Raw genomic sequence first — 23,979 nt, 5'->3', positions numbered from 1 at the left:
ATTCTTCCCTATAGCTATGCTGATGGAAATATATATATATATATATTTATTTATATACATATTTCCATCTATTTTAAAGTGATAGTTTAGAAAATTCTAGTCAACTTTGCAACTTCCTATTGGTTATGTGATAATTTCTGTGACATACAGCTATGTGGCTTCAGTTTTCTTGTGCAGTGACAGGTCATAATATTTTTTGAATTTATGACAAGCCTCAAATAGTTTGTCATTAATCCTCATCTAAAGAACAGGAGACTTGGTAAGGTGAGCAGTAGGAATAAAGCTAGAAACAGGTCCTATACCACATCCATGACCTGCAAGAATTTAGCTGTGAGCCATATTAATATATCCTACTCAATCCAAAATAAATGTATTCCATCAGCTCCCCTGGCTGGATCCTACAGAATTGCCTGAAGCTCTTCTAACACCTTTGTGCCTGAAAAGAAGAGTGAGTGATAATGAAACAAGTGGGGTGAAGCATCTTACCATTGCAGATTTATACCCATTTGACCAGGCCTATGTGACATGGGGGTAATCTGTGCAAGGAAAGAGCTCAGAAGCTGAAACTTCCTCAAGTCAAGGTGCATCTCCTCCGGCCATGAATGAGGTCAAACGGTGATACAGGACACAGTAGTTCAGAGCTTTCAGAATTCATACTTGATAGGGGGTCAGAAAAGATTTCATCCAATAAAAGGTGTATGAGACAGCTTAGAACGAGGAGTAGGCTTTCAAGAAGCAGGTGTTCCTGTGAAAATATTTCAGAATAATGGAATAGCATTTTCAAATACATTGAAAAAAACTACAGAGTTTTAGTATGCTCTGAGATCATCTGTGGGAGGAAATAATGACACAGATTCCCAGGTTTCACATTCTGACTCAAGATCTGGACCAGGAAACAACATATGCATCCTTAGCTAGTAAAGGAAGGCATTTCTCTTGCAGGTGGCGTAGGTAGTGTTTTGAAATAAAATTATAAATGATTCAGGAAAGGCACATGTCTAACTAGTTTATGAATATTGAGGGTTGAGACCATAGTAGATAAACTGAGGGTCTAATATGCAAGGTGTTATTTTATTTGCTAGGTTTAATTAATGTTTTTCAACAGTGTTTCCTGCCCTGTACTAAGTAGGCAATGGTAGGGAGCCATAGAAGATTCTGTAGTAGGATCATGGCCTGCTGGGAATTGCATTTTCCTTGGTTAGCACTGAAAAGATTGCATTTGGGAAGTCCAGAGGGGTCTGTAATCAAGAGATAAACAAATCTTGCCAAAGATATGGTAACATGAAACAAATGAGTGAAAGAGCTATTAAAGACAGGAGAAATTTTTAAGGAGGTGGGATGGTCAACTGTGTTCATTTTCCAGGTAGTTTAAGAAATGCAGAGATTGGGAAAAAGTGAATGATGTGGCATGTTCAGGGACAGGAGTAGTGACTGAAATATAGTTTTTCATTCATCACTGAATTTTTAAAGGCTTTTAAATTTCCTGTGTTTTTATATGCATATCTCAACATTTATATTTTTGTTTTATTGTATTATTACAGGATCTCTTATATGTGAGGCAAGTACTCTACCACTGAGGTACACACCCAGCACTCCAGAGGCTGAGACAGTAGAATTTGAAGTTTGAGACCAGCCTGGGCAACTTGGCAAGACCCGTCTCAAAATAAAAAATTTAAAAAGGAGTGTGGATGTAGCTCAATGGTAGAGTGCCTCTGGGTTCTATCTATACTACAGAGGAAAAAAAAAAAAGTTTTGAGTCAGAGCCTTGCATTATTGCCCAGGCATCAAACTTGGAGTTTCCCTGCCTCATCCTCCTATGTAACTGGACTTGCAGGCCTGTGCCACCTAGCTGTTGCTTAAAACCTAAAGCTTATAAGTTCAGTATCTAAAGTTAATAAAATAGGCACACTATTTCTGGAAAAGGTTTTTCATCATTTCGGGTAAATGGCCACCACGAACTCAAAAGCCAATTTTTGAAACTTGGCTATATTTTAATCCCTAAAATCCAATAAATTCTGACCAAGAAACACAACATCAACCATTTTGTCATTAAAGTATTTTTTTTTTTTAATCAACCTGGGGACAATCAACCACTGAGCCATGTCCCCAGCCTTGTTTTAGTTTTTTTTAGAGACGGGGTCTTGCTGAATTGCTTAGGTTTTCACTAAGTTGCTAAGGCTGGATTTGAACTCGTGGTCCTCCTTCCTCAACCTCTTAAGCCCCTGGGACTAAAGGCATATGCCACCACACATGGCTAAAGTATATTTTCTACTCATAGTTATGAAATAAGAGACAGGACAGGAAAATGGAGATTGCGTTTATGGATTATTTAGCTGGTTGAGAGAAACCTCACATGTGAAACCTCCACAAAGAATTTTGAATAACCAGACCACCAAACACTGTACTTACTAAATGGGATTGCTACTTGGTGAGAAATATCCTCTCATCTTTTTTTATTTTTTTATTATTATATTTTGTTCTTATTGTTTACTTATTATTCATCTAATTCCAATTACATTTCCAGGTTGTATTTGGGAATCTTGAAAAAATTCATAATGTACTACATGTTAATAAGTATAGTGATTTTTCTTACAAAACAAAGATTGATAAAAGTTCTAGTGAAAAAAATCTTACCAGAAAAATAATAGCCAATAATATACATATTAGAATCAACTTGAGAAGCTGATATAAATCCTGGAAGGTTAATAGAATGAAGAAAACTACCCACCTTTTAATGGCTAAAGCCCAACAATGATTTAAGTACACAGAATGGGAAGCCCAATCATCATAGTGCTCTATTGATTGTATTATTACTTTTTCAAATAAAAAATGATTTTTTCTAGTGAGATAGTTTCTTTCCCCTTCACTCTAACCTTAGTGCTTGTAGAGAATTGAAAATATATTTAAATTTCTGGCAGATTAATTTGATAGAGGGAATGAAATCTTTGTATTACCTTTTTTGCAACATTGGCTTATATTCATAGAGGATAATAATTAATTTTCAATAAAGCAAAAGTAAGTGCCTTATTCATTAATATTTTTCTTGCATTTTGGGTATCACTGAAGTGTCCCTATATTTTGGGCATTTGCTTCAATGTTATGAAATCAGTGGCAGTTCAATAAGCTTTAGCTTAGGCTTCCTCCTTTGTTTGGATTATAATATTGGAGGAATGTTCAGTAGGACACTACCCTCTGTTGCCTCATCGTCTAGTAGGACAGAGATGATGAACAAGCAATTCTAAGCAGAGTGAAATGTGCAGCAATGGATATTTTTAAAAGGAACCAAAGAGTAGGAAAAAAGTGATTTTATTTGGAGGAGGTAGAGGTAGGGTAATTAGGCTATCCTAGAATATCCCAGGAGAAAGACTAAATTTCTGATGCAAGAACTTAGGGTATCTTTCCAGGGACATTTTGCAGTGTTTGGTTGTCACAGCTGATGTGGAGGGTGTTACTGGCATCTGTTGAGTAGAGGCCAGGGGTCCTACTATTACCATGTATCATATGCAGGCAGCTCACACAGAAGAATAGTCCGACCCAAAATTTTAGTTGTGAGAAATCCTGATCTAAGGGCAAGTATTTACTAGGGAGAGAGTAAAGCTATTGATTGTGTATGGTTCTGGGGCAGTAGGTGCAGCAAGTTCCACAGGGGATGGATGAAGAATACAAGTGAAACAATTGGCCCTGAACAGTGTAAACTAAAGAGGAGAATGATTTGTAAGTTAGAAATTCTTATACAGTGAATAGGATGTAGCTTCCATCAAGTTTATGCTTGATGACAGTATTTTATCTGTTGAAGCAGGAGGCAAGAGCATCAATCTCTTGGAGGTGAGAGGTTGGTGCAGGGCAGACTGGTAAAGGGTGGGAGGTTGATTGATAGGTGACACAGGGACCAGTCCAGGCTGTAGATCATGGATTTGCAATGACATTAGCTCTTACAGTACTGTGATTTTTCTCAGGAAAGGCTCAACATTTCAGTACAGGAAGAGCGAAAGGCATAGTGGAGTACTGATTTGGGATCCTCAGGGTAAATGGACTGGGTAGGAATTGACATGAGGATTCAGGACACTTGTGGGAGCAATTTGACTGTTAGGATATTCGACTGCATGGTGAGGAATGGCAGAACCTTTCTATTGAAACTATAAAAAATGACTACATTCCCCAAAGCCTTTCAATTAGTACAATCTCTTAAGAATGTGTTGAAACTGCTTTGCTTTTCATATTGTAAGCACTGGCTTTGTCTTTCTCTAGTTTATTTTGACTTAGATGCTCTGACAACCCCAGAGGCCATTTATTGAATGAGATGGAGTAACTCATAAATATTATCAATGGCAGTCTATCCCTTTAGATTCTTTTGTCTTTCCCCTTAGAAACCAATAGCCCCGGAAGGAGATCTTTCATAGCATTTTTAGATCTGCCTCAGAAGGCAGCTTTTATACTTTTTTCGGTTTCCAAAAACTTCGGAGAGTAAAATTTGACCAGCAACCCTTCTACTAGTGATTATGAACAGATTATGCCTAAGGATTTAGAGCAAGAAGTATATATATATCCTTTACCTCTGGGATCCCAGAGTCTCTACCTTTCATTGGACACTGAATTGTCACTGAATTGAACACTTATCTCAGGGCAACCCACAGACCCCTTTTCTAATTCTGGAAGATGAAGTTCATCCAGACTCTCATGCATGTGGCCTGGCATGTATTCACAAATGCTCCTGTTACTCAAATACAAGAAAGCATTTTCTTCCTTTCATAAGGATTTGTGAATACTAAACAAAAAAACACTTTGCATCTTGTGTCTAAAACTCGATGTGCTTGAGGTTCCATTCTGGTATTTTAGAGTGGTGCTGAAAGGTCAGCCTTCTTCTACAATTGGAACCCTTTAGATTTAAAACAATATTTTTAGCATCTAAAATTAGGGCCAAGCTGGCAGGAGGTCCTAAACATGGTCAGTGTAGCCCTGTTGGACAGAAAGGGTGGCTTGCAGCATGCCTTAGTCTGGCAAGAGGCCTTGGGATTTTGCAAATGTGTTCTAAGGATAGCAGGGGGTTGGGCCCATCAGCTGTCAGCCTCAGCTTCTGTTTGTGCTGTGAACAATAGCCATGTGCCTGGGCAGTAATTATTAGTTGATTTTCCTTCTAAAATAAGTGTCCTAATAATTTGTCACATAACCAACTTAAATTGCTATGATGTTGCCTGCAATAGTTAAATTAGGGGGGAAAAAAAGCCACAGCAAGAAATGTTTCAGTTTATTTCCGAGTGTATTCTATAGTGGTAAATAGTGTAATTAAAATCTCATTTGCAGGTTTTTCCAAAAGGTTATTGCTGTGTGGGAAAACCCTTTGTTTTCTTACTTAATACCCTAAGCTGTAAATTAGAGAATAGGGGGGGAAAAAGTTAGTTGGCAAATAAAGGTCCTTACTGTCTGTGCCTCTTTGGAATGCCTCCCATATTCCTGGGGCTCAGATAATGTGTTTCTCTAGAAAAGCATGCATAATCTGCACAGAAATGAGCTGGTACCAGGGTCTGTACTGCCTGGGGATACAAATTAGGGACTTGATATTTGAAAATTAATTCAACTGCAAAGTGTTTCTAGAATATTCAAGCACTTTTACCTTGTGTCTGTAGGTTCAAGAGTTACCCCTGCAAAAGAACAGGAATAGGCGAGGTGAGAAGCACATTTATGTGTATAAATCTGATGCCCCTTGGAAAATGAGAACAAAAGGATTGGGCTACACATAACAGATTTCAGTAAGGAAGTGAGGAAAGAAAAGATTTCTCTCCTCTCTACTTGATATTTTTTAAACTTTTATTTTATACATGTTTCAGGTCACAGATTGTAAGGAAATACATAATGGATAAAGAATGGAAACATTTTCTTCCTCAAATTTAAGACACTGGCATGGAATGTCTGATAGGGTTATTTCACCCAGATATAATTAAGAAAAAAAAAAAGCACAGTACTTACATTATTGCATTATATCCTCTTCTATCTAGGGCTCATTTTATTAAAGTTTTTTAAAGGTTTATTTTCATCTCCAAACCAAGGAATTGTACTCTAGCCTCTAACTTTGTGCCAGTCTCCAATTACTGTCAACTTGAGTTTTCTATGTGGACAGGGCTAGTCCATGGCCCTGGGTGATCATCTATTATTATCATTGCTTGCTTGTACATGACTTCACAGCCCTCTCATGGCACCAGTTGTCATGCTTTCCATTTTTTGTACCCCCAAATAGCTCCGAGAATAGAGTTTTCGAATGGGCAGGGCTGCTGCTTAAGAATGTAGAGATCAATCATTGTTAGTAAGATTAAACTCAGGGATACCTCTGCAGAAAAAGGTATCCTCATTTCCAACCTGCTTGTCCAAACTCTGACTCTAAAGAAGATATTGGATTTTATTTTAGAAAAGATAAAGATTTAATATGTAAAATAAGGGGCTGTGGCTGTGGCTCAGGGGTAGACTGCTTGCCTAGCACGTCTGAGGGTTTGGGTTCGATCCTCACCACCACATAAAAATAAACAAAACAAAGGTATTGTGTCCATCTACAACTAAAAAATAAATATTAAAAAATATGTAAAATAAGTACTGCTCATTTGCTTGCTATATGTGCTCAGTTGGAAGGATTTCAGAAAGTTAGAATTTTAATAGCCTACAAAATATTATTGGTTCTAATGGTTACCTGCTATTGAATGAGAATATTTGAAAGACTGCAAATCATTGCCAAATTCTTTTTGGCATAGAGTTTTGTGTCTACAGAGAAATGAATTAAAAAGAAACCCCTAAATTTAGTGGGGAATATCTGAAAGGGATATAGATGCATACCCATAATTTTCATGCAACCAAAGTAATTGTACTTGCTTTAAAAGGTACTGAATGTCTACAGTACACTGAGTATTACATAGAACAAAACTATGATGTAAACCTTACAAAGTTAGCATGATTCTTGCAGGTTACTGATCTAAATGTGAATAATGCTGGGCGTTTTTCCAGTGTAGTTTTTGAATAACCATTTCATTTTAAAATAACACTGGTATTATTGGCATGCAAACTTTTTTTAGTTTGTGTTTTATCTTTTCCATTCTTTATCTATTATGTATTTGCTTGCATATTAATAAGTGATAGCATCCTTTAAATGATAGCATCCTTTAAAATATTTTTCCTTGAAAACCAAGGAAATGTTTTAAAATGATCAAATTTTAAATGTTTAATCATTGAAAACATTTAAAAATCACATTATTTAGAAGATAATGTTATAGACTTTCTTTAGGAAGTACTCCATTTTAAAGCTCCATTCTCTAATTAATATTGCCTTTATGATCAAAACTCTGACATTCCATTCTATACAAAATATTTTTTGTAACATCAAAACTGTATTTTTAATGATGCTATTTTCTCCATAAAGAAAGAGTTCTTATAACAACACTTGTAAATTTTTCCAGCAATTTATTCCTATAAGTGGATCTATTTTACATGAAATGATTCAGGCTTTTGCTAGTCATGGTACTGCCTTACTTTGGTTGAAAGGAAGAGAAGAACAGTTCACACTGTCTGAGTCTTTCAGGTCATAAACCAACATTATCTCTTCTCTTGGTGGAACTGGTTTGATACTGGTGTGTAAAGCAAAGCCAGAACAGCATATTACTTTTTCTAGAAAAATAATAAAATTTTAAAAATACTAAAAATACATTGTTCTTACAAAAGAAGTAGCAGGATCGATATTCTGGAGTGTGGCAACATAAAATTTGGGAACTAAGCATTGTTTTTCTTTCTTCTCCCCCTTCCTTTGCCACTTAATTTATATCTGCTCTCATGTTCCTTTACAAATAAGCCAATTACCTTTCCTGTGTGATCCAATTTGCAGATACATGATAAGCAGCAGGTTAGAATGCAGAATAAATGATTACTTTTTAATGATGATCAGCACATCTGATGTGATAAATTATGATTAATGACTAAATTAGCAGTGAATGATGTAAATGAATCTGCCTTGAAAACTATGCTAAAGGATCAGTAGAGCTTTTTTTTTTCTTCTTCTTTTTTTGTCAAATAGTATCTGTTAAATAGCCTTGTGAGTATATTTCCATTTGGAAGAAATATGAAAAAAATCCAATAAACATTGTGTCATTTCCCTGCATCTATACTGAATGAGCTTGGGAGATGGCATGCAGTGCATGACTTTTCATCTGTTTCACTGTAAGGGTCTTTATCACTCTACTGAATGGAAAAAGATGTGCAGTCTGTGTATTTTGAATATATAAATAGGTAGTAAGCAAACCTGGAGGCTTAAAGTGGAAAATGTTGAGTGAATGTCTAAATGGTGTTGCTGATAACACATTTTCATTAAGAATGCATGACTCCAGCATACGGAATGAGAAAAATGGTTTCACAGATTCTGTTTGAGTGATTCAAATCCCCTTTCATGCCTTTCTGAAATTTATGTCACTAAACCAGTGGTTGCTGTGAGTGTCTTAGACCAAAACAGATGGCCAGTCTTACTAAGCATGTCAGTAGATCAGAGAAATTTTATTGCCCAGGCACACCGAATGAGGAGATTGTTTGTTTTGGTCAGAACATCCCATGGCTGTATGTTAAGCAAAAAGTTATAGCTTTGAGGCTATACAATTTTCACTACTGTAAAACAAGTGTTTATGACTGTGGTATCAATATACCTTGAAGTAAGACAAATTGCTGCAAAACACTGGAATATACCATTGTTACTTTGTTGGTCCGACCTGTGCTACTGCGTCCATGAATGTAAACGGTCCTGTTGTAATATGCAGTACTGTTTTGTGAATAGCAGAATTTTGTATTGTGTACTGTTCTAGAATATGTAGTAATCCCAGGTGAGACCAGAGATGGTAAAGTGAACTGGAAGGGATGTTCCACTGTGGTAGTTGGGGTGGAAGGTGGGGAAGGTGCTAGGACTGAGGTTGGTCAGCTGTTCTGTGGTCTGTCAACTTTGAATGATTGCTTAAATATGTATCAGTCGTTTTGCAGCATCTTGGACACCAGTTATCTTTTAAATTTTGCAGCAAGCCTATGAGACAGATACTATTATTGACTTGATTTTATATATGGGAAATTGAGGCTTTGAAAAATATGTGTATGCCTGCAAATATCAGATAAGGGCTCTCATATAATTATTTTACATCACTGTTATATTTTTCTATAATTTTTTCTTTGCTTATATATTCCAAAGTATCCCTATTTCTAATAAATAATACTAGACAAACGATCTAGTTCTGTAAGATTTTCATTGGAAGGCGTACCTATAGTTAGAGTATATTCTTTCTAAGAGGGGAGGAGGGCTGGAGTTGTGCCTCAGTGGTATTGTGCTACCCTGGAATGTATGAGGCACTGAGTTCAATTCTCAGCACCATATTTAATGAATAAATAAAATAGAGGTCCATTGACAACTTTAAAAAAAAAAGGGCAGGGAGGAGCCAGATGTGACTCCACTGTGTATCTGCCCAGGCCTACCAGACCTCCCAGTAAATGCTAACCAAATTTGTGCTGATAAGTCCCTGAACACCTTACAATTAAAAATAGGAAAAAAAAAATAACATAGTGAAAAATAAAATTTCATTTTATAAATTTTTATTATTTAGCACTTTTTATATTTATGTGACCAGTAGGCAAATTTATTACAAATATAAGATAATTTATATATAGATAAAGATGATTTAATGCTTGATTACTGGAGTGAAATAAAGCACAGAGGCGCAGGCACCATTAAGATAGATAATCTGGATATCAAATTAGAAAATTTATTTTATTACTGGAAACTGAGTAATAATTAGTATAAACTGAATATAAGACTTTTGAAAAATAATTTGAAAGGCTTTTTAAAATTGGCAATTATTTTTGATAATAAATAGTGTAGCATGATTTTCAGTAGTTTTTTTTTATGTTAAACTTTGTCTTCCACCATTTCCTTCCTCCTTCATTGTTCTGTGAGTACTCACTACTCACCTGTAAGTATTGACCTCTTTTTACCCAAGGGGAAATGGAAAAGGCAGGACTGAGGGAGTTATTTTTTTCTGAGTACTGGATTATCCAGTTCTTTGCTCAGAATGATGACTCTATGATCTCCGTATGTCCATCTCCTGTTTTAAATAAATGGACATTTGGCCAATGATAATCATGATCTTTAGTAGAGAATCAGGTAATTGGACACTGATATATTCTTGGTGTGAATATGTGTTATTTTTAAAGCATAACTTGTTAAAATATATCAAAAGCCTTAAAAGTTTAGTTTTTTTATTCAGCAATTTTATATTTAATTCATTATACATATTGGTATTGTTACTTGTAGGAATGAGTAATAGGAATTACTTATGTGTGCAAGGGTATAAGATTAATCATTGAAGTTTTTAAAATACTGAAAAAATGGAAATCCTAGAAAAACTAGAAACCTATGTCTTATTGACATAAATATTCATTATATATATTTGGGGATCTGTGGTATGACTTTATTAAAACCATTTTCCAACTTCTTTTTATTTTTGATAAATTTTTTAAAAATTATAGTTACATATGGCAGTAGAATACATTTTGATACATCATATATGAATGGAATATAACTAATTATTCTTCTGGTTATACTTGTTGCAGAATCGCAGCACCAGTCCTGTAATCATATATGTATATATGGTAACAATGTATTTTAATGAAATTCTTATTATAAAACAACACATTATAACTTATTTATTAGAAATACATTAAATGGGTCTAGAATAATTCCTTAAATTTAGTCACCAAGGTAAGTAGTTAGAATGCATTGAGTATCTTTTTCTTTCCCTTTTCACATAATAAATAATACAATCAGAGCCACAAAATCCTTTTGAAAAATTAAAAACAAAAAGTGGCAGAGAGAATGAGAGCCCCCTCCAACAATGAGGCTGGATGGTAAAAGAAAACAAAAGGAGATCCACACTGCATCACACTTCACGTGGACCTCAGTCCTGTGATGGCGCACATGCCTTTAAGATCGAGGTATTCCATATTTTACCAGCTTGGGGCCTGTTATTTTGGGGATTTATTTGTCTCCCACATTGTCACCCACTGCAATGTCAAATGTGCATTACACAGAATTTGTATTCCAAAGAAGGGGAGTTGTATTCAGAGTTAATTTATTGAGTTGTAGGCAAATGTAATTCAAATAGGGGCACAGCAGTCATGTTTACGTGATTATCCATTCTGAAATACTCACGGTATATAGGCAGGGATTAGGGTGGGTAGCACCTTGGAGATTCTTTATCAAATGTGGGGATGCCCTGAACACTTTTGTGCTGGGTGTGATTAGGGGTTATGAGACTTCTGAGAGGATCAGGTCATAAATGCTTTTCTCAGTATTCTATTAACGTGGAGCAGAAGAAAACTCTTGTTCATATAATAACTAAAAAACTGAAATATAGACTCTTGTGACTCCTAAGGGAAACAGAGAGTGTGATAAGGGAGTTAAAAGGATGGTAGATTTCATCCAGATGGAGGCTCAAAGAAGGCTTCAAGAGATTTAATTTTGGATTGAAAAATGGGGAAATTCTGTAAATGCACAAGTGGAGAAGGTATTCTGTACAAGGGAATAACATGTACCAAGACATGGAGACAGGAAATTTTAAGTCTTTGATGGATGATGGTGGAAACATATTAGCTTGGCATCATCTCAGAAATACCTTAATGACCAAACAAAATTTCTAGTTTTATTTTGAAGAACTCGGCTCTTAAAGTTTATTTATTTTTTAAGTGGATGGAAAAGAGCTGTAACCATAGATATGCTGGGGGTGGGGTGGGGGATGTGAAAGAGAAAAAGAGCAAAAAGAATTAATTATAGAAATAAAAGTGGAAGTGAGGGTGACTGGATGGAAGAATACTGTTACCATGGTATCATTTAATAATGCTTAGTCCTGACTGAACATTGGAATCTTCTAGAAATTATTTATAGAGTTTCTAGTTAATTGGTGGGGATTTTCTATTTAATTGGTGATTTTCTATTTAATTGGTGGGGATCTAAAAGTCTATAGTTGCTTAACTTAGTTTTTTTTTTCTTTTTTTTAAGACTCCCAGGTGATTTTAATATCCAGCTTCAAAACAATCAGGACTGTTGTCATTAGATATGAAAAAAGAGGGCTGGGGGGGGGCTGGCGTTGTGGCTCAGTGGTAGAGCACTTGTCTTGCATGCATGATGCACTGGATTCTATCCTCAGCACCACATAAAAATGAATAAATAAAATAAAGATATTGTGTAAAAAAAAAAAGAGGGATGGGAAATATCAAAAGTAGGTCAGTAGGACTACACATTGATTGGTTGTGGGGCAAAGAAGTCAGAAAATGCTGGGTATGGGGAAGTTGAGGCAGGAGGATCACAAAAGGAGCCTAGCAACTTTAATAATGCTTAAATAATAGGCCCTAAGCCTAGTGAGTGAGACCCTGTCTCAAAAAAAAAAAAAAAAGTTTTCAAGGATGTGTTTTGGGGAAAATGAAAGTGCCACAAATAGAAGTGTACACTTAAGAGAAGAAGGATTAGGAAGGCAGATGGCATGGTGTGTTTCTAACAGAACACTTTTTTGAGATGCTGGAAGGAACCTTTTCATTCCATTAGAAATAAAGATCAGAAAGATTCAAGTTGGAGATACATTTCATTAAGTCCCTCCTTCCCTCCCTCTCTCCCTTCCTTCCTCCCTCCCTCCCTTTCTCCCTCCCTTCCCCCTTTGCTCTTCCTGTTGGTATACATATCAATTCTTTGCAAGTTACATATTTAATAGTTAAGCACAGAGTTGTATCCATTCAATGTAGGCCACTTTAGTAGTCCTTCTCAAAGATGTGAGGGTTGAGATCTGAATTAATTTAGTGGTATAGACATACGTAGAAATCCATTGAAAAGGAATGGGATAAATGGGTCTCAAGAACTTTAATAGGGTAGTTGTCTTTTTCCTCTCTGAACAATTTGAGCATATACATAGAATAAAGTTAATGTACTTTACAATACCAAACTTGGAATTGAGGTGATTTGTGTCTAAATTTTGTAGCATTGATTTTTCCTCTGTTGTCCAGGTGTCATAATTGGTTAATTTATTCTTGATTTCATTTGGCTCCTGGCATGTTACCCCACTTTACAATAACTTACCTGGGCAGTATTTCCTTGGTGAAATTTTTCGCTAGTGAAAAATAATCGCTGTAATATACACAAGGTACTTGCTAAACCCTTTAAAAAGCAATCACTATACATTGTATATTAAATAAAACAAGCCTCAGTGTACAGTAAATTGACTCATGTCATATTGTCTGTACAGTATCTTTGTAACTTTCCATTTTCTAGTTTGGCAGGATAAAAATACCAGGGCCTCACAATGAGATCAAAAGTTCATGACTCACTCTTGAACTCAGTGAGCTTTCTTTGTTTTCCTTTCACCCTCCCTCCTTCCCTCTCATCCGTCTATTCATCTATCCATCTATCCAAATATCTATATTACCCTAAAGCTTTCTATAAATCTATCAAGGAAGAGTAAGCATTACACCTTGTGGGGCTTTGGAAAATAATATAAGATCTATATAAAGCATTTAGTCTAGTAGTTGGAACTCAGTAAAGCCAGTTATTTTATTTTGAAATATTTTGCCCTATAAATCACATTTTAAGGCTAACGGGTTGTTTGGGGAGCTGTGTTAAAAATGAAATACCATAAATGATTCAGGAATAGTCTGTTTGACTTTGAAAACCTGTCCTGGTCAGGGACATCAAGAGGTGACCCAGTTCTGATCCTGTGTGATAGGCCGTGGTTTACATTGCATATCTATTATGGAAACCACCCATTCCGTTTTTGTGTCATGATTTTTGCCCTCCTTAGCAGTTGCACATCTACCTGGGGACTTCTCTCTTCACGGTGTGTTCATGTAACTGGACTGCTGTCTAAGGCACATCCTCCCTACACCCTTACCCACCGAAATTCAGGCTAATTCTAAGAGAAGACCCAGCATCCACTCAAACTCTAGCTAGTCTCCATGTATGGGTCAGTGGCAATAGGATGTGCTGTGACTGGACAGGAACGCAAAGCCCTTACTCCTAAACCTTCACACCAGTAATTACTTCTAGAAGCATCACTAATGCACCTCTGTGCTTTACAATTCCCATTTGAGGAGGCCTGTTCCTGACCTTTTCTTCAAAGCCTTCATCCCAACACAGAGAAAGACCAGGGTTGGGTTCTATAGACTTTTTCATAAATTCTGTAGACATCTTTTAGGGAGGAATAAGATGCCCAAAACAGGACTACCAGCACATTCTCATGGAATGTTCTTTTATCTTCCCCCTTAGTATCATTTAATATTATGATTAACCTTCCCCTTCCAAGATTTTAAGTACAGCTTTCTGACAAAAAGATCTCTATTTAAGGAAATGTTAATCGGCTAAAAGAAACAAAGCCAATTAGTTACATGCCGTTAGTTTTGTTCCCTATGCGACATATTTTCTTGATGTCCACAGAAGTAGCTTATTAATTAGAATTAAATTGAACAAATGGCACCCTCACTTCTTCACTTGGTAGCATGTGATCCTTCTATGGTTCTGTTTTAGATGATTCTCTGTTAGCCAATCCAGTTACCTCCAACCTGAGTTGCCTTCTTAACCTTTAAGAATTTCTCATCAATTTTATTCTTCCATGGATATTACTAGTATTTTTCAATGGATCTTCCCTGTTAATATCTAGCTGTGCTTCATATATTGTCCTAAAGGGAAGATTCTGTCCTCAGTAGAGTATTTTGTTCAGGATGGCCAAAGACATGTTCTTGGTTGGTTTTTCTCTTCTAAAGGTAATAGCTGTAAATGCATATTCAGGTCACCACCTTGTCTTGAGAGCCTAGCAACTTGAAACATGATATGGTGCCAAAATATTACAACCATTTTGTGCAAAAGGTACTGTGCATTGATTTTATTTTAAAAAACAATTTAAAAATCATTTGGCATCCTGTGCTCCACTTGAGTTGTATGGAAAATAATGATCTGCTATATTCCTGGAGCTACTGTCTTTTCTGTGAATGCATCCGGAGAATGCAAGCACCTTTGAGCGCAGTAGACACAGTCTAGAATGTCAGCCATGCCTGTGTTCTGACTCATATGCATGTTTACCATGTTTAGAAAATAGACTTTCTGGGTTGAAAAGTAATTTGATCTCTGCAATGTCTGGCGTTAGTTTAATAAAAGATACTTTCCACTTGTCAAAATTGGCTTGAGCAGATATGCATTTTGCAAAAGCACAGTTTTGGCAACTTTAAGTGGGGTGCAGAGGCAGTTAACTACAACAGCCCTAGTGGGAGCAGAGGCAGTAACAATAGGAATGGTGGGGAGTCCAGGCAGTTAGCTCTAACAACAATGGAATGAAATAATACCTGTAATCATCATCATCATCATCATCATCATTATCTAATACTCTTCTCCTCATCTTTATATTCTTGATACTTCCCCGCCCCCCTCACCCGCCCCCCTCCCACCCCCAGCCCTTGACCAATTATAGCATTGATGGTTGTATCTCCTGGAATAAAAATGGGGATTTTCATTATTCAGGTCTGAGGCTGTCCTGTTTTGTGACTTTTTAGTAGATATCTTTATCTTATCCTTTACTTGGATCTTTACCCCCCTTTCCCTTTTTCAGAATGAGATTTAAATTTGGACATTATCCATGACAAAAGAAGGCAGAGGCTTCCTCTAGCTCCTTTAATGACAAGAAATGGAAGGGGAAGTGGGTGCTCTGCATTTTTATACCCTTCAGAGTAAAGATTTCACTGTCCTGGAGCATTTGTTGGTATTATTAAGTTTAGCTCTCTGTCTCACATCTTTCCTTTGGCTGGCTGCCTGGCATTGACAGCGTAGGTCTGTGAAAGTGACCAGGCAAAATGATTATTTATGCAACACACATGCGCACTGAAAAGATTTTACTATATTATCTAGAATCTTACTTTGAATCATAAAATGATGACATCTTTTCTGTGGTTTTATATTTAGTGGGCAAATGCAGAGAAATGAATAGCAGATCCCATAAGAAAGCCATAGTTTTCTTGTCTGTGAAGGCCATTGTCTTTCATATTAAAAAAAAACAACAACAACAACAACAAAACCCAAAACCTCTGTGGACAAGCACTACCCGAACTGCCCTTCTTTCTTGTTTCTTGAAAGGATTCTTGTCAAGATTTTTTTTTTTTTTTTGTAAGAATACAAAGTCAACACCTTGGCTGCAGTGGTAGTTAGAAGGATTTAGAAAAATAGTCTCAGATCCTGAAACAGATGCTAATTTGTTATTTTAATAAGTTTTCCACAGTTAAATAGGTTAATTCCATTATTTGACTTGGTCTTCAGAAGTAAAATCCTTATAGTAGCACTCAGTGGTTATGTCTTTGGCAGTTTTTATTTTTGCCTGTATTTGCCCTAAAACTTCCATATATGATCAGAAAATGAATAAATGAAAAACAAACCTGGAAAACACTGGACTGTTATAGCCATCCTTGAATGTATGCAAATTTGTCTTTCCATTTTATTTAGAAGGAAGTTTTCTGTATTTAATACAAATTTTACCTCTTATGTGTCCTCACCTACTAGTTTTTTCCAGATGAAATTCCTTATATAGGCCCTTTTATGGCAGTTGGACAAAAAAAGCACTTGGCCATTGCTTTCTTTGCAGATTATAAGAATCTCCAACTTGTCTTCATTCTTTGGGATGAAAAGTGATACAGTGACCCTTAAAACAACAACAACAACAACAAAAACAACAAACTCAGTATAGGGAAAATGGCACCCTACCTCTAGGTTTATTTCATGTCATATGACAACTGTTGATTCCCTTCAAGCATTGTTGTAAGAAATTTCAAAACAGACCTTACATGGGAAGCTGGATTGTTAACATGGATTTTCATTCATTGACAGTTTTTAGAATATGGATAAGAGAAAGTACCTGAAATTGACAGTATTGTAAAGTTTAATGTGGCAATTCAATGTACTTTGTTTTTCCAGGGAGATTTCTAGAAATTTTAATTGTGAAATTATAATTTCTCTATAAGGTATTGACAAGGGGGTGGTTATTATCAATTTGCATTGTTTTAACAGCAGAAGGAGAAATTTAAAACCTTGTAATGTCTTTGTTTCCAAAGTGATATCAGCATACAGTATTTTTTATTCCATTCACTGTGTTACTGAATTTCAAATAATTTTAAGTACTTCCCACAGCTTCTAGTTTGTAGTGCTACTCAGAGATGCTGCAGGACATGTTATTTTAGCAGCCTGTTAGAGCCCTTTTTTTGTTCCTAATCTTTCTGAACACAAACAGGCCCCAGGCCCCTGTGTTTCCACCAACTAGTTGCTGATGAGGTGGAGGCCCTTTTCCTGGAACCACAGTTTGCAAAGATGTCTCTCTCCTCTCACTTCTAAATTTGCCCATTTATGAAAATCTTATATTAAACTATAAAACCTTAAAACTGTAAGGGATTTTTTGCAAATAACTTATGTTTACAGTGAAGAAACAGTAAAGTTCATTTTTTTAAAATCTCCTATATTATCCATCTCTATCTCTCTAAAACCATAAAACAATAATTGATTTGAGATGGGAATCTAGTTTTCCTGAATGCAGGGAAAACACACCAGCAGTCAGGTACTCCCTCAAGGCAGCAAGAGCATGAAAACCTGAATTGAAGTAGAGAAAACAGTGATGAGGGTGAGCAGGAATGGACATTGGTTTTTTTTTTTTTCTATTAAAATCTTAAGGATTGTTTTCAAAATGCATGTTAGCTGTAGTTGCTAAAAACCACTTTTCATTCATATATAACTAAACAACAGAAAAAAAACCTTGAATAGGGATCACAAATGCAAAATAAGTGAAATATTCTTAACTTAAAAAAATGCCAATTATAGTATCAGTATAAAAAGTCAAGGATGTAAGAAAGGTATAAAGGAGTAGGAAAAACATTAAAATACCACCTTGCAAAACACCATCATGATTTTAGTAAGCTTTGTCCAGTTTCATGTGTCCATTTTTATTTTCAGATAGCCTTTGACATAATTCCATAGGTTTTTGTAGCTTACCATTGAATCATAAGTATTTATCATGATATATGATAAAAATTTTATAAGTTATCAATTGTGTAGCATTCCATCATTGTGCCATGGTTCATCTCAACACCAGTTTCTATACTGATATTTATGTTACCTATAATCTTTTACTAAACAAATGGCATGATGAATAGCTTTGTGTATAAACACTCATCTACATTTCATATCATTGTTTGATGATATATTTCTGAATTTTGAAATATGAGATGTAAAATAAGTTTTTAAGGAAAGGGAAGTGAATGTTAAGAATATTTAAGAACTTTCAAACCTTCTAAGTTCTAGCCTTTAAGCTTTAGTGGGTAGTCTTTATCTTTCTTTAAATATATCCTTTTTGGCTGGGTATGGTAGCACATGCCTCTAATCCCAGCTACTTGGAGGCTAAGGCAGGAGGATTCCAAGTTTAAGGCCAACTTCAGTAACTTATTCAGACCCTGACTCAATAACAACAAAGTAAGGGCCTGGGTTTCATGCACAGTACTATACAAAAACAAAATACTTTTTTTTTTTTTTTGCTGTAAATTTAATGGCTTCTTGGTTCTTTTTTTTTTTTTTTGGATTTAAGTAAGGCAGCCCACAATATCTGGGTTAGAAAGTCACTCTCCCTCCCTCACCTTATTTCTTTCTTGCCATACCTTCTAATTCAGGGCTACTTTTTTTTGTCATCTCTTTAAAGTTCCCTAGAATTTCTTTCAAATGTCACTAATTTTAATAGCTCAGCAGTGGTAATGCTGCTTTCTGGCAGGGTCCTGATAGTGGCATCAAAGAAAAGAGCTAAAATTTTACTCACTTTGATTGATGAGCTCATTTTGTTACAGAGGACAAATTGGATTTTTTTTATACTAGTAATAAAAATTAATGTGTGATGTTGCTTTTCGGAAGTTATTGGATCTCTGCTTTAATATAGATTTCAGCAATAAAAAGCATAACAGATAACTTGACCAGGAAGCTACCTCCCCTATAAACTACCCTGAGAAGTAAAAGGTACTTTTCTAATTTCGTAATCCTGGTATACCTATGTATGTGTGAGGTTTAGGGTTATGGGGGAGTAGTTGCAAAGGGATATTGGTCTGTATTTCAATTTTCCATTTAATTGTGATGTTTATTTCTTTTTATTTCAGCACCTCCAAGGTTTACACGAACGCCGGTTGATCAGACGGGGGTCTCTGGCGGAGTTGCATCTTTCATTTGCCAAGCTACAGGAGACCCAAGACCTAAAATTGTCTGGAACAAAAAAGGAAAGAAAGTCAGCAATCAGAGATTTGAGGTATTAGGTCCATTGTTCTGTTTCTCTGGGGGAAGAATGTTATCTGCTCTGTCTTGGGTTTATATGTTACCTGTTTGCTTTGCTCTGATAAGATATTGTAGTCTCTGAGGTGTGACATTCATAATGTTGTGTGTGATAATGTAACTCTAAAGGGCTTTTTGAAAAGGAGAATTTGGGGGTTGAAGTGGCTGCCTTTTGTCTTTGCTTGTGCAAGGACTTAAATTGCGTTCCTGGGATGCATTTGTCACCTCCAACCTCAGTCTGCTTCCTCTTAAGGTTGGTCCTTACATGACCAAGTTTAGAGGATATATGAAAACTTGACTCTTCTGAAACTTCCTGTCTCATTGGCCTTTTTGAGTTACTTGTTTATTCTTGAACCAATCTGTGTGGGCAGGTGAATAGAGTAGGCTAATTAATTAAAACCAGCAGAATCTACAGGAATGGAGTCAGTTCCATCCAGTCTCATGGTTTACAACTCTGGAGAGGATGGTGTTTTCCTGGATTGGGATTTGAGTTTCAGTTCTTAAAAAGAAGGGGAATAGACTTGAACAGGAAAATAGCATGAACCTAAATGAGACATTTTTTTACAATATCTTAGTGTAAATTACTCCCCTGTAAGAAACATACTCAAACAGGTTGAAATTGCAGGTAAACCTAGAGAACAAATAGATTTTCTTTATTCAGTAACACCCAGTGCATCCAAGATGGTGAAACACCATTTCTGTATTACTCTTTGAGTATTGTGAGGGGTCTTAAGTTTTTGAAATTTGCTCATTCTGAAGAAGAAAAATAGTTAAGTTACTCAGAAAAAGAATGGAGGAAGAAGCACACAATGTCACAGCTGCAATTTCGGACATGGAGAGGATAGCTTGAACTTTTTTTGTTTTGTTTTGTTTTTTAAGGTGGTATAGAGACCCCCAACATGCTTCCTTTTTTAACCTAAGATTTTAATCTAGGTTCAATTTTTAATTTGGCAGATTAAAAATGCATTCTAGTTAAAAGAAATATAGCACTACAAAATCCAGAACAATTTGATTGTGCTCATTTTTATAGAGTGTCAGTGATATATGGTTTGTATGTATAAAGTACCTATTAATCACAGTGATGAAATTTGAAATATAACAAATGATGTGGTGGTTTAAACATGAAACGAATACCTTAGTCTTCAGGTTATTTCTTTCAGCATGTAGAGTGTGTGTATGTGTGCGTGTGCGCGCGTATCCACGTGTGTGCATGCACACAAACACACACACATATCCTTGGTACACTTTTTTTTTTTAGTTTAAATGAAGTTAATTTTCTTGACCAAGATTCTAATAACTATGCTGTTTCTTCCCTAAGATGCATAGTAGATTTATTTTAAAATGTGTGCTTAATAGGGGTGAAAATAAATTGTGGTGCTTTGAGAAGTGGAACATTTTGTATATCTCCATGAATTTAGGATGAATATGGAATATACAGAGGACTTAATATGGACATATTTTACAAATATTTGGTCTACTTCCTCTATATGCTAAAACATCATTTGGGATTAAGCATTCCATGAACATATTTGTAAGACGTTTTCAATTCATTATTTAGGCACATGGAAGTACCACTTGTATTTAAAAAAAAAGTGTCATTTGAGTGAGCAGGTGATAGAACATAGCATAGTTTTAAAAAGACAGGTGACAGACCCTATAGTTATATATACATATGTATCACCATCATCATCATTACCATCATGTTTTTTTTTTTTTTTTAGTACCTGAATTAGTTGGATGGCATGATTACTAGTGTTGCTAAGCTGTTTTGCAATAGAGTTCATAATGATGGTGAATTCAGGCTTGGTGTTTAGAACATTAATTTTCTGCCTGGTGAAGCAAGCCTCCATTTTACAGCAAGAATGCCCTAAAAATGCAGAAAATGCTAAGCTAGAACAAATGCTGGAATGATTTATGGCAGAATTAATGCATGTCATCAGGTCTTTGGGTTGTGAACGCCATCTCGTTGACTGCCTAAGTGCTAGATTTATGCAGTTTCTCTTCATGGTTTGCTCATCTGTACTGTTCAGGATGAGATACTTCAGACCCACAGAACTGTTTGTGGTGGCTTGCTTTAATTCTTCACCTTACAGTTCAGTTATTACCACATGTGCATATGCACTGTCAGAGACCAAATAATTTGAGAAGTTTATCCATAATAACTGCAAGTCCCTTGCAGAATTAATAGGCATAAATTACCTAGATACACATACTGAATATGTTGATGTGTCAATTAAGGGCAGTTTTCGGTTGCATTAGAAATCCCCATTTTGCATATGTAGTTTTATGTCTTTCTTTTTGTTTGGTAGAAAATTCTTTCAATTAGACTATACTGTTTTACCTCTGTCTCTCAACTCAGTCTTAGAATGATGCTGAGTTCATTCAGAGCGTGGTGGCTGGTTCACCACTGCATTGAGAGGGTTAGCTGAGAGGTGGGCAATTATAACAACACCTGTGACAGCTATTGTTTCCTCTAATAGGTAATAGAGTTTGACGATGGATCTGGATCAGTTCTCAGAATACAACCCTTACGGACTCCTCGGGATGAGGCCGTTTACGAATGTGTGGCCTCGAATAAAGTGGATGAAATCATTGTCTCCACCAGGCTCACAGTTTTGCGTGGTAAGTCTTATGTGCAAGGTTGTTGATTGTGTCATTGTTGCCATTCTGCATCTCAGGTGTTCTTTTGTAGGACCATGAGAAAGACTAGCGTTGTTATGATGTTTAAGTAGGAAATGAATTTCAGTAAAATGTTCTAAGGGTCTAACTTTAATGAGACAGTGGACTTGATCTTGGTATGGTTTTGGAAGAAATGCTAATCAACAAGAGAAAAGGAAAATAAAAAGTAGTATTGATTTCAAAGGCCAGACACCAATTTGATTTTGGCTGGAGGATCTAGGAAGAAACAGGTATGTTACCCTTGTTTGTTAGCATTACTTGCATTACTTGTGCATAGTTTTTTTTTTTTTTTCTTTTCATACTTTTTTCAGCTGTTTTATAAATTTCCAAAGCCGATGGTGTTTTGAAAATTAAAGGAACAGTCTCTATCTAAAGATGAGCTTCTCTTAAGCAGCTGGTCAGAACCAAGGATAAGAAGGATGCCTTTCTTCTTTGTCAAAAATAATCTTTTTATTTCAGTCTTTTATCTTTTCTTGAACCCATATCTATTGATGCAAGTGAAATGAGGCAGTGAATCCCCTTCTGTGTCTCTGTGTTGCTTGCATAATTTGACCAAAGCATGGATGACTTGCGGTGTGTCACTTTTTAGGCTTCTTTTACAAAGTCAGTGCTACAGAATAAAGACTAGTGGTTAACCCTCTGATTCATATATCTAATTCAGCCTTTTGTGTAGAGATAAGAACATTGCCTGATTGGACAGCTAACAGATGACATTTTCATGCTAACATATCTGTGACTTTCTGTTTCTCTCTCACTGTTGTTTGTTTGCTTTGAGCTTGACTCCAGAGTTCAGTAGAATAGATTTTTCCTAAGGTGAAGGAAATTTGAAGGAAGGGATCACAATTTAAATAGAGGAACTTATATGTATTATGAGTGCTTCTCCTGCATTCCATTTTCCCCATGGAGGGATATATTTACTTTGTATCTTATAAAATTAAAAAAATGCATTTTCCTTCCAGATCTGTTTTCTATTAAATCTTCTACTCTCCTGAGAAGCTTTACCTTGTTGATATTAAAAGTCTGTTTATTTGGAGGAAAGCAGTTATCAGTAATGTAGAATAAATTTACCTGTTGAATTTAAGATTAAAAAAAAGGAAACTACAGAACATCCAAGAGGAAGACTAGTTAGTACAAGAAGCTGAATGAGGTTGTTTACATTTGCATCCTAAAACATGTTTTAAGTGGTATAAACACCTTACCAATTGAAAGGAAAATATTGAAAAATGAGATGTGTGTACATACATGCACAAAAGCACACACACAGACTTACATATTTAAATGCGTAGAGCACAGAGCTACTTAGAACCAACTCAAATTTGAGTAACTTTTTTTTGCCATTATGACAAGCTAAGTAGATGCAGGGAATTCTTCATTCTTCATAAATAGAGATGTTGATGAAATATCTGATAATATAATTAAATTCTAGTTAGGTTAGCAAGTAAGAAAGAGATGTTTCCAAGTGCTAAACACAAAGAGGGAACCCTCAGAAAAAAAAGACAGTTGTAGTCTTACAACCCAAGATGATGACTACATGGTCTTTTAGACTTTTGAAGTATTAGTAGGTATATATACTGTGTAGCAGGTACAAAGTAAGATGGGAGTAAGAGGAGCTAGATTGCCTTTCTGCCTTGTGATGAGATCTAGTAGTATTCCCATACTTCAGAACTAAGAACCCAGATGCTTAACTTTAAAGCTTGGCAGAAACAGAATTTCATAGAATCTATAAGAAGGAACCAGAAAAGCACTCACCCAATCACCCAACAGACATCCTCACAACCCAGACAAATGACCCTGAAGAAGGTTGTTTATACTCAGAAGGACTCGTAGTCATCAAGTCTAAAGCATGCATCAAGCCACTTCTAACCCATTGTTACAGTAAGCCCAAGCAGTAAAGTTCAAAGCCATGGTCTATGTACTAATCACTAAACAGT

At 35.8% G+C, this 23,979-nt stretch overlaps 1 protein-coding gene across 1 annotated transcript in view; it reads left to right on the top strand.

Moving 5' to 3' along the window:
• Ptprd (protein tyrosine phosphatase receptor type D) overlaps window positions 1-23,979 on the top strand; it is a 378,303-nt gene that overhangs the window by 70,705 nt on the left and 283,619 nt on the right. Inside the window, exons 2-3 of the mRNA XM_077797854.1 lie at window positions 19,201-19,346; window positions 21,850-21,991. Of these exons, the coding sequence (XP_077653980.1) occupies window positions 19,201-19,346; window positions 21,850-21,991 (288 nt within the window). The remainder of the gene's footprint in view (window positions 1-19,200; window positions 19,347-21,849; window positions 21,992-23,979) is intronic.

Source organism: Urocitellus parryii, chromosome 4 (assembly GCF_045843805.1).
Source record: "Urocitellus parryii isolate mUroPar1 chromosome 4, mUroPar1.hap1, whole genome shotgun sequence".
In the NCBI taxonomy this organism is placed as follows: domain Eukaryota; kingdom Metazoa; phylum Chordata; class Mammalia; order Rodentia; family Sciuridae; genus Urocitellus; species Urocitellus parryii.
Note: the sequence above shows the minus strand (reverse complement) of the source record. Positions and strands in the feature narration are given on the sequence as shown.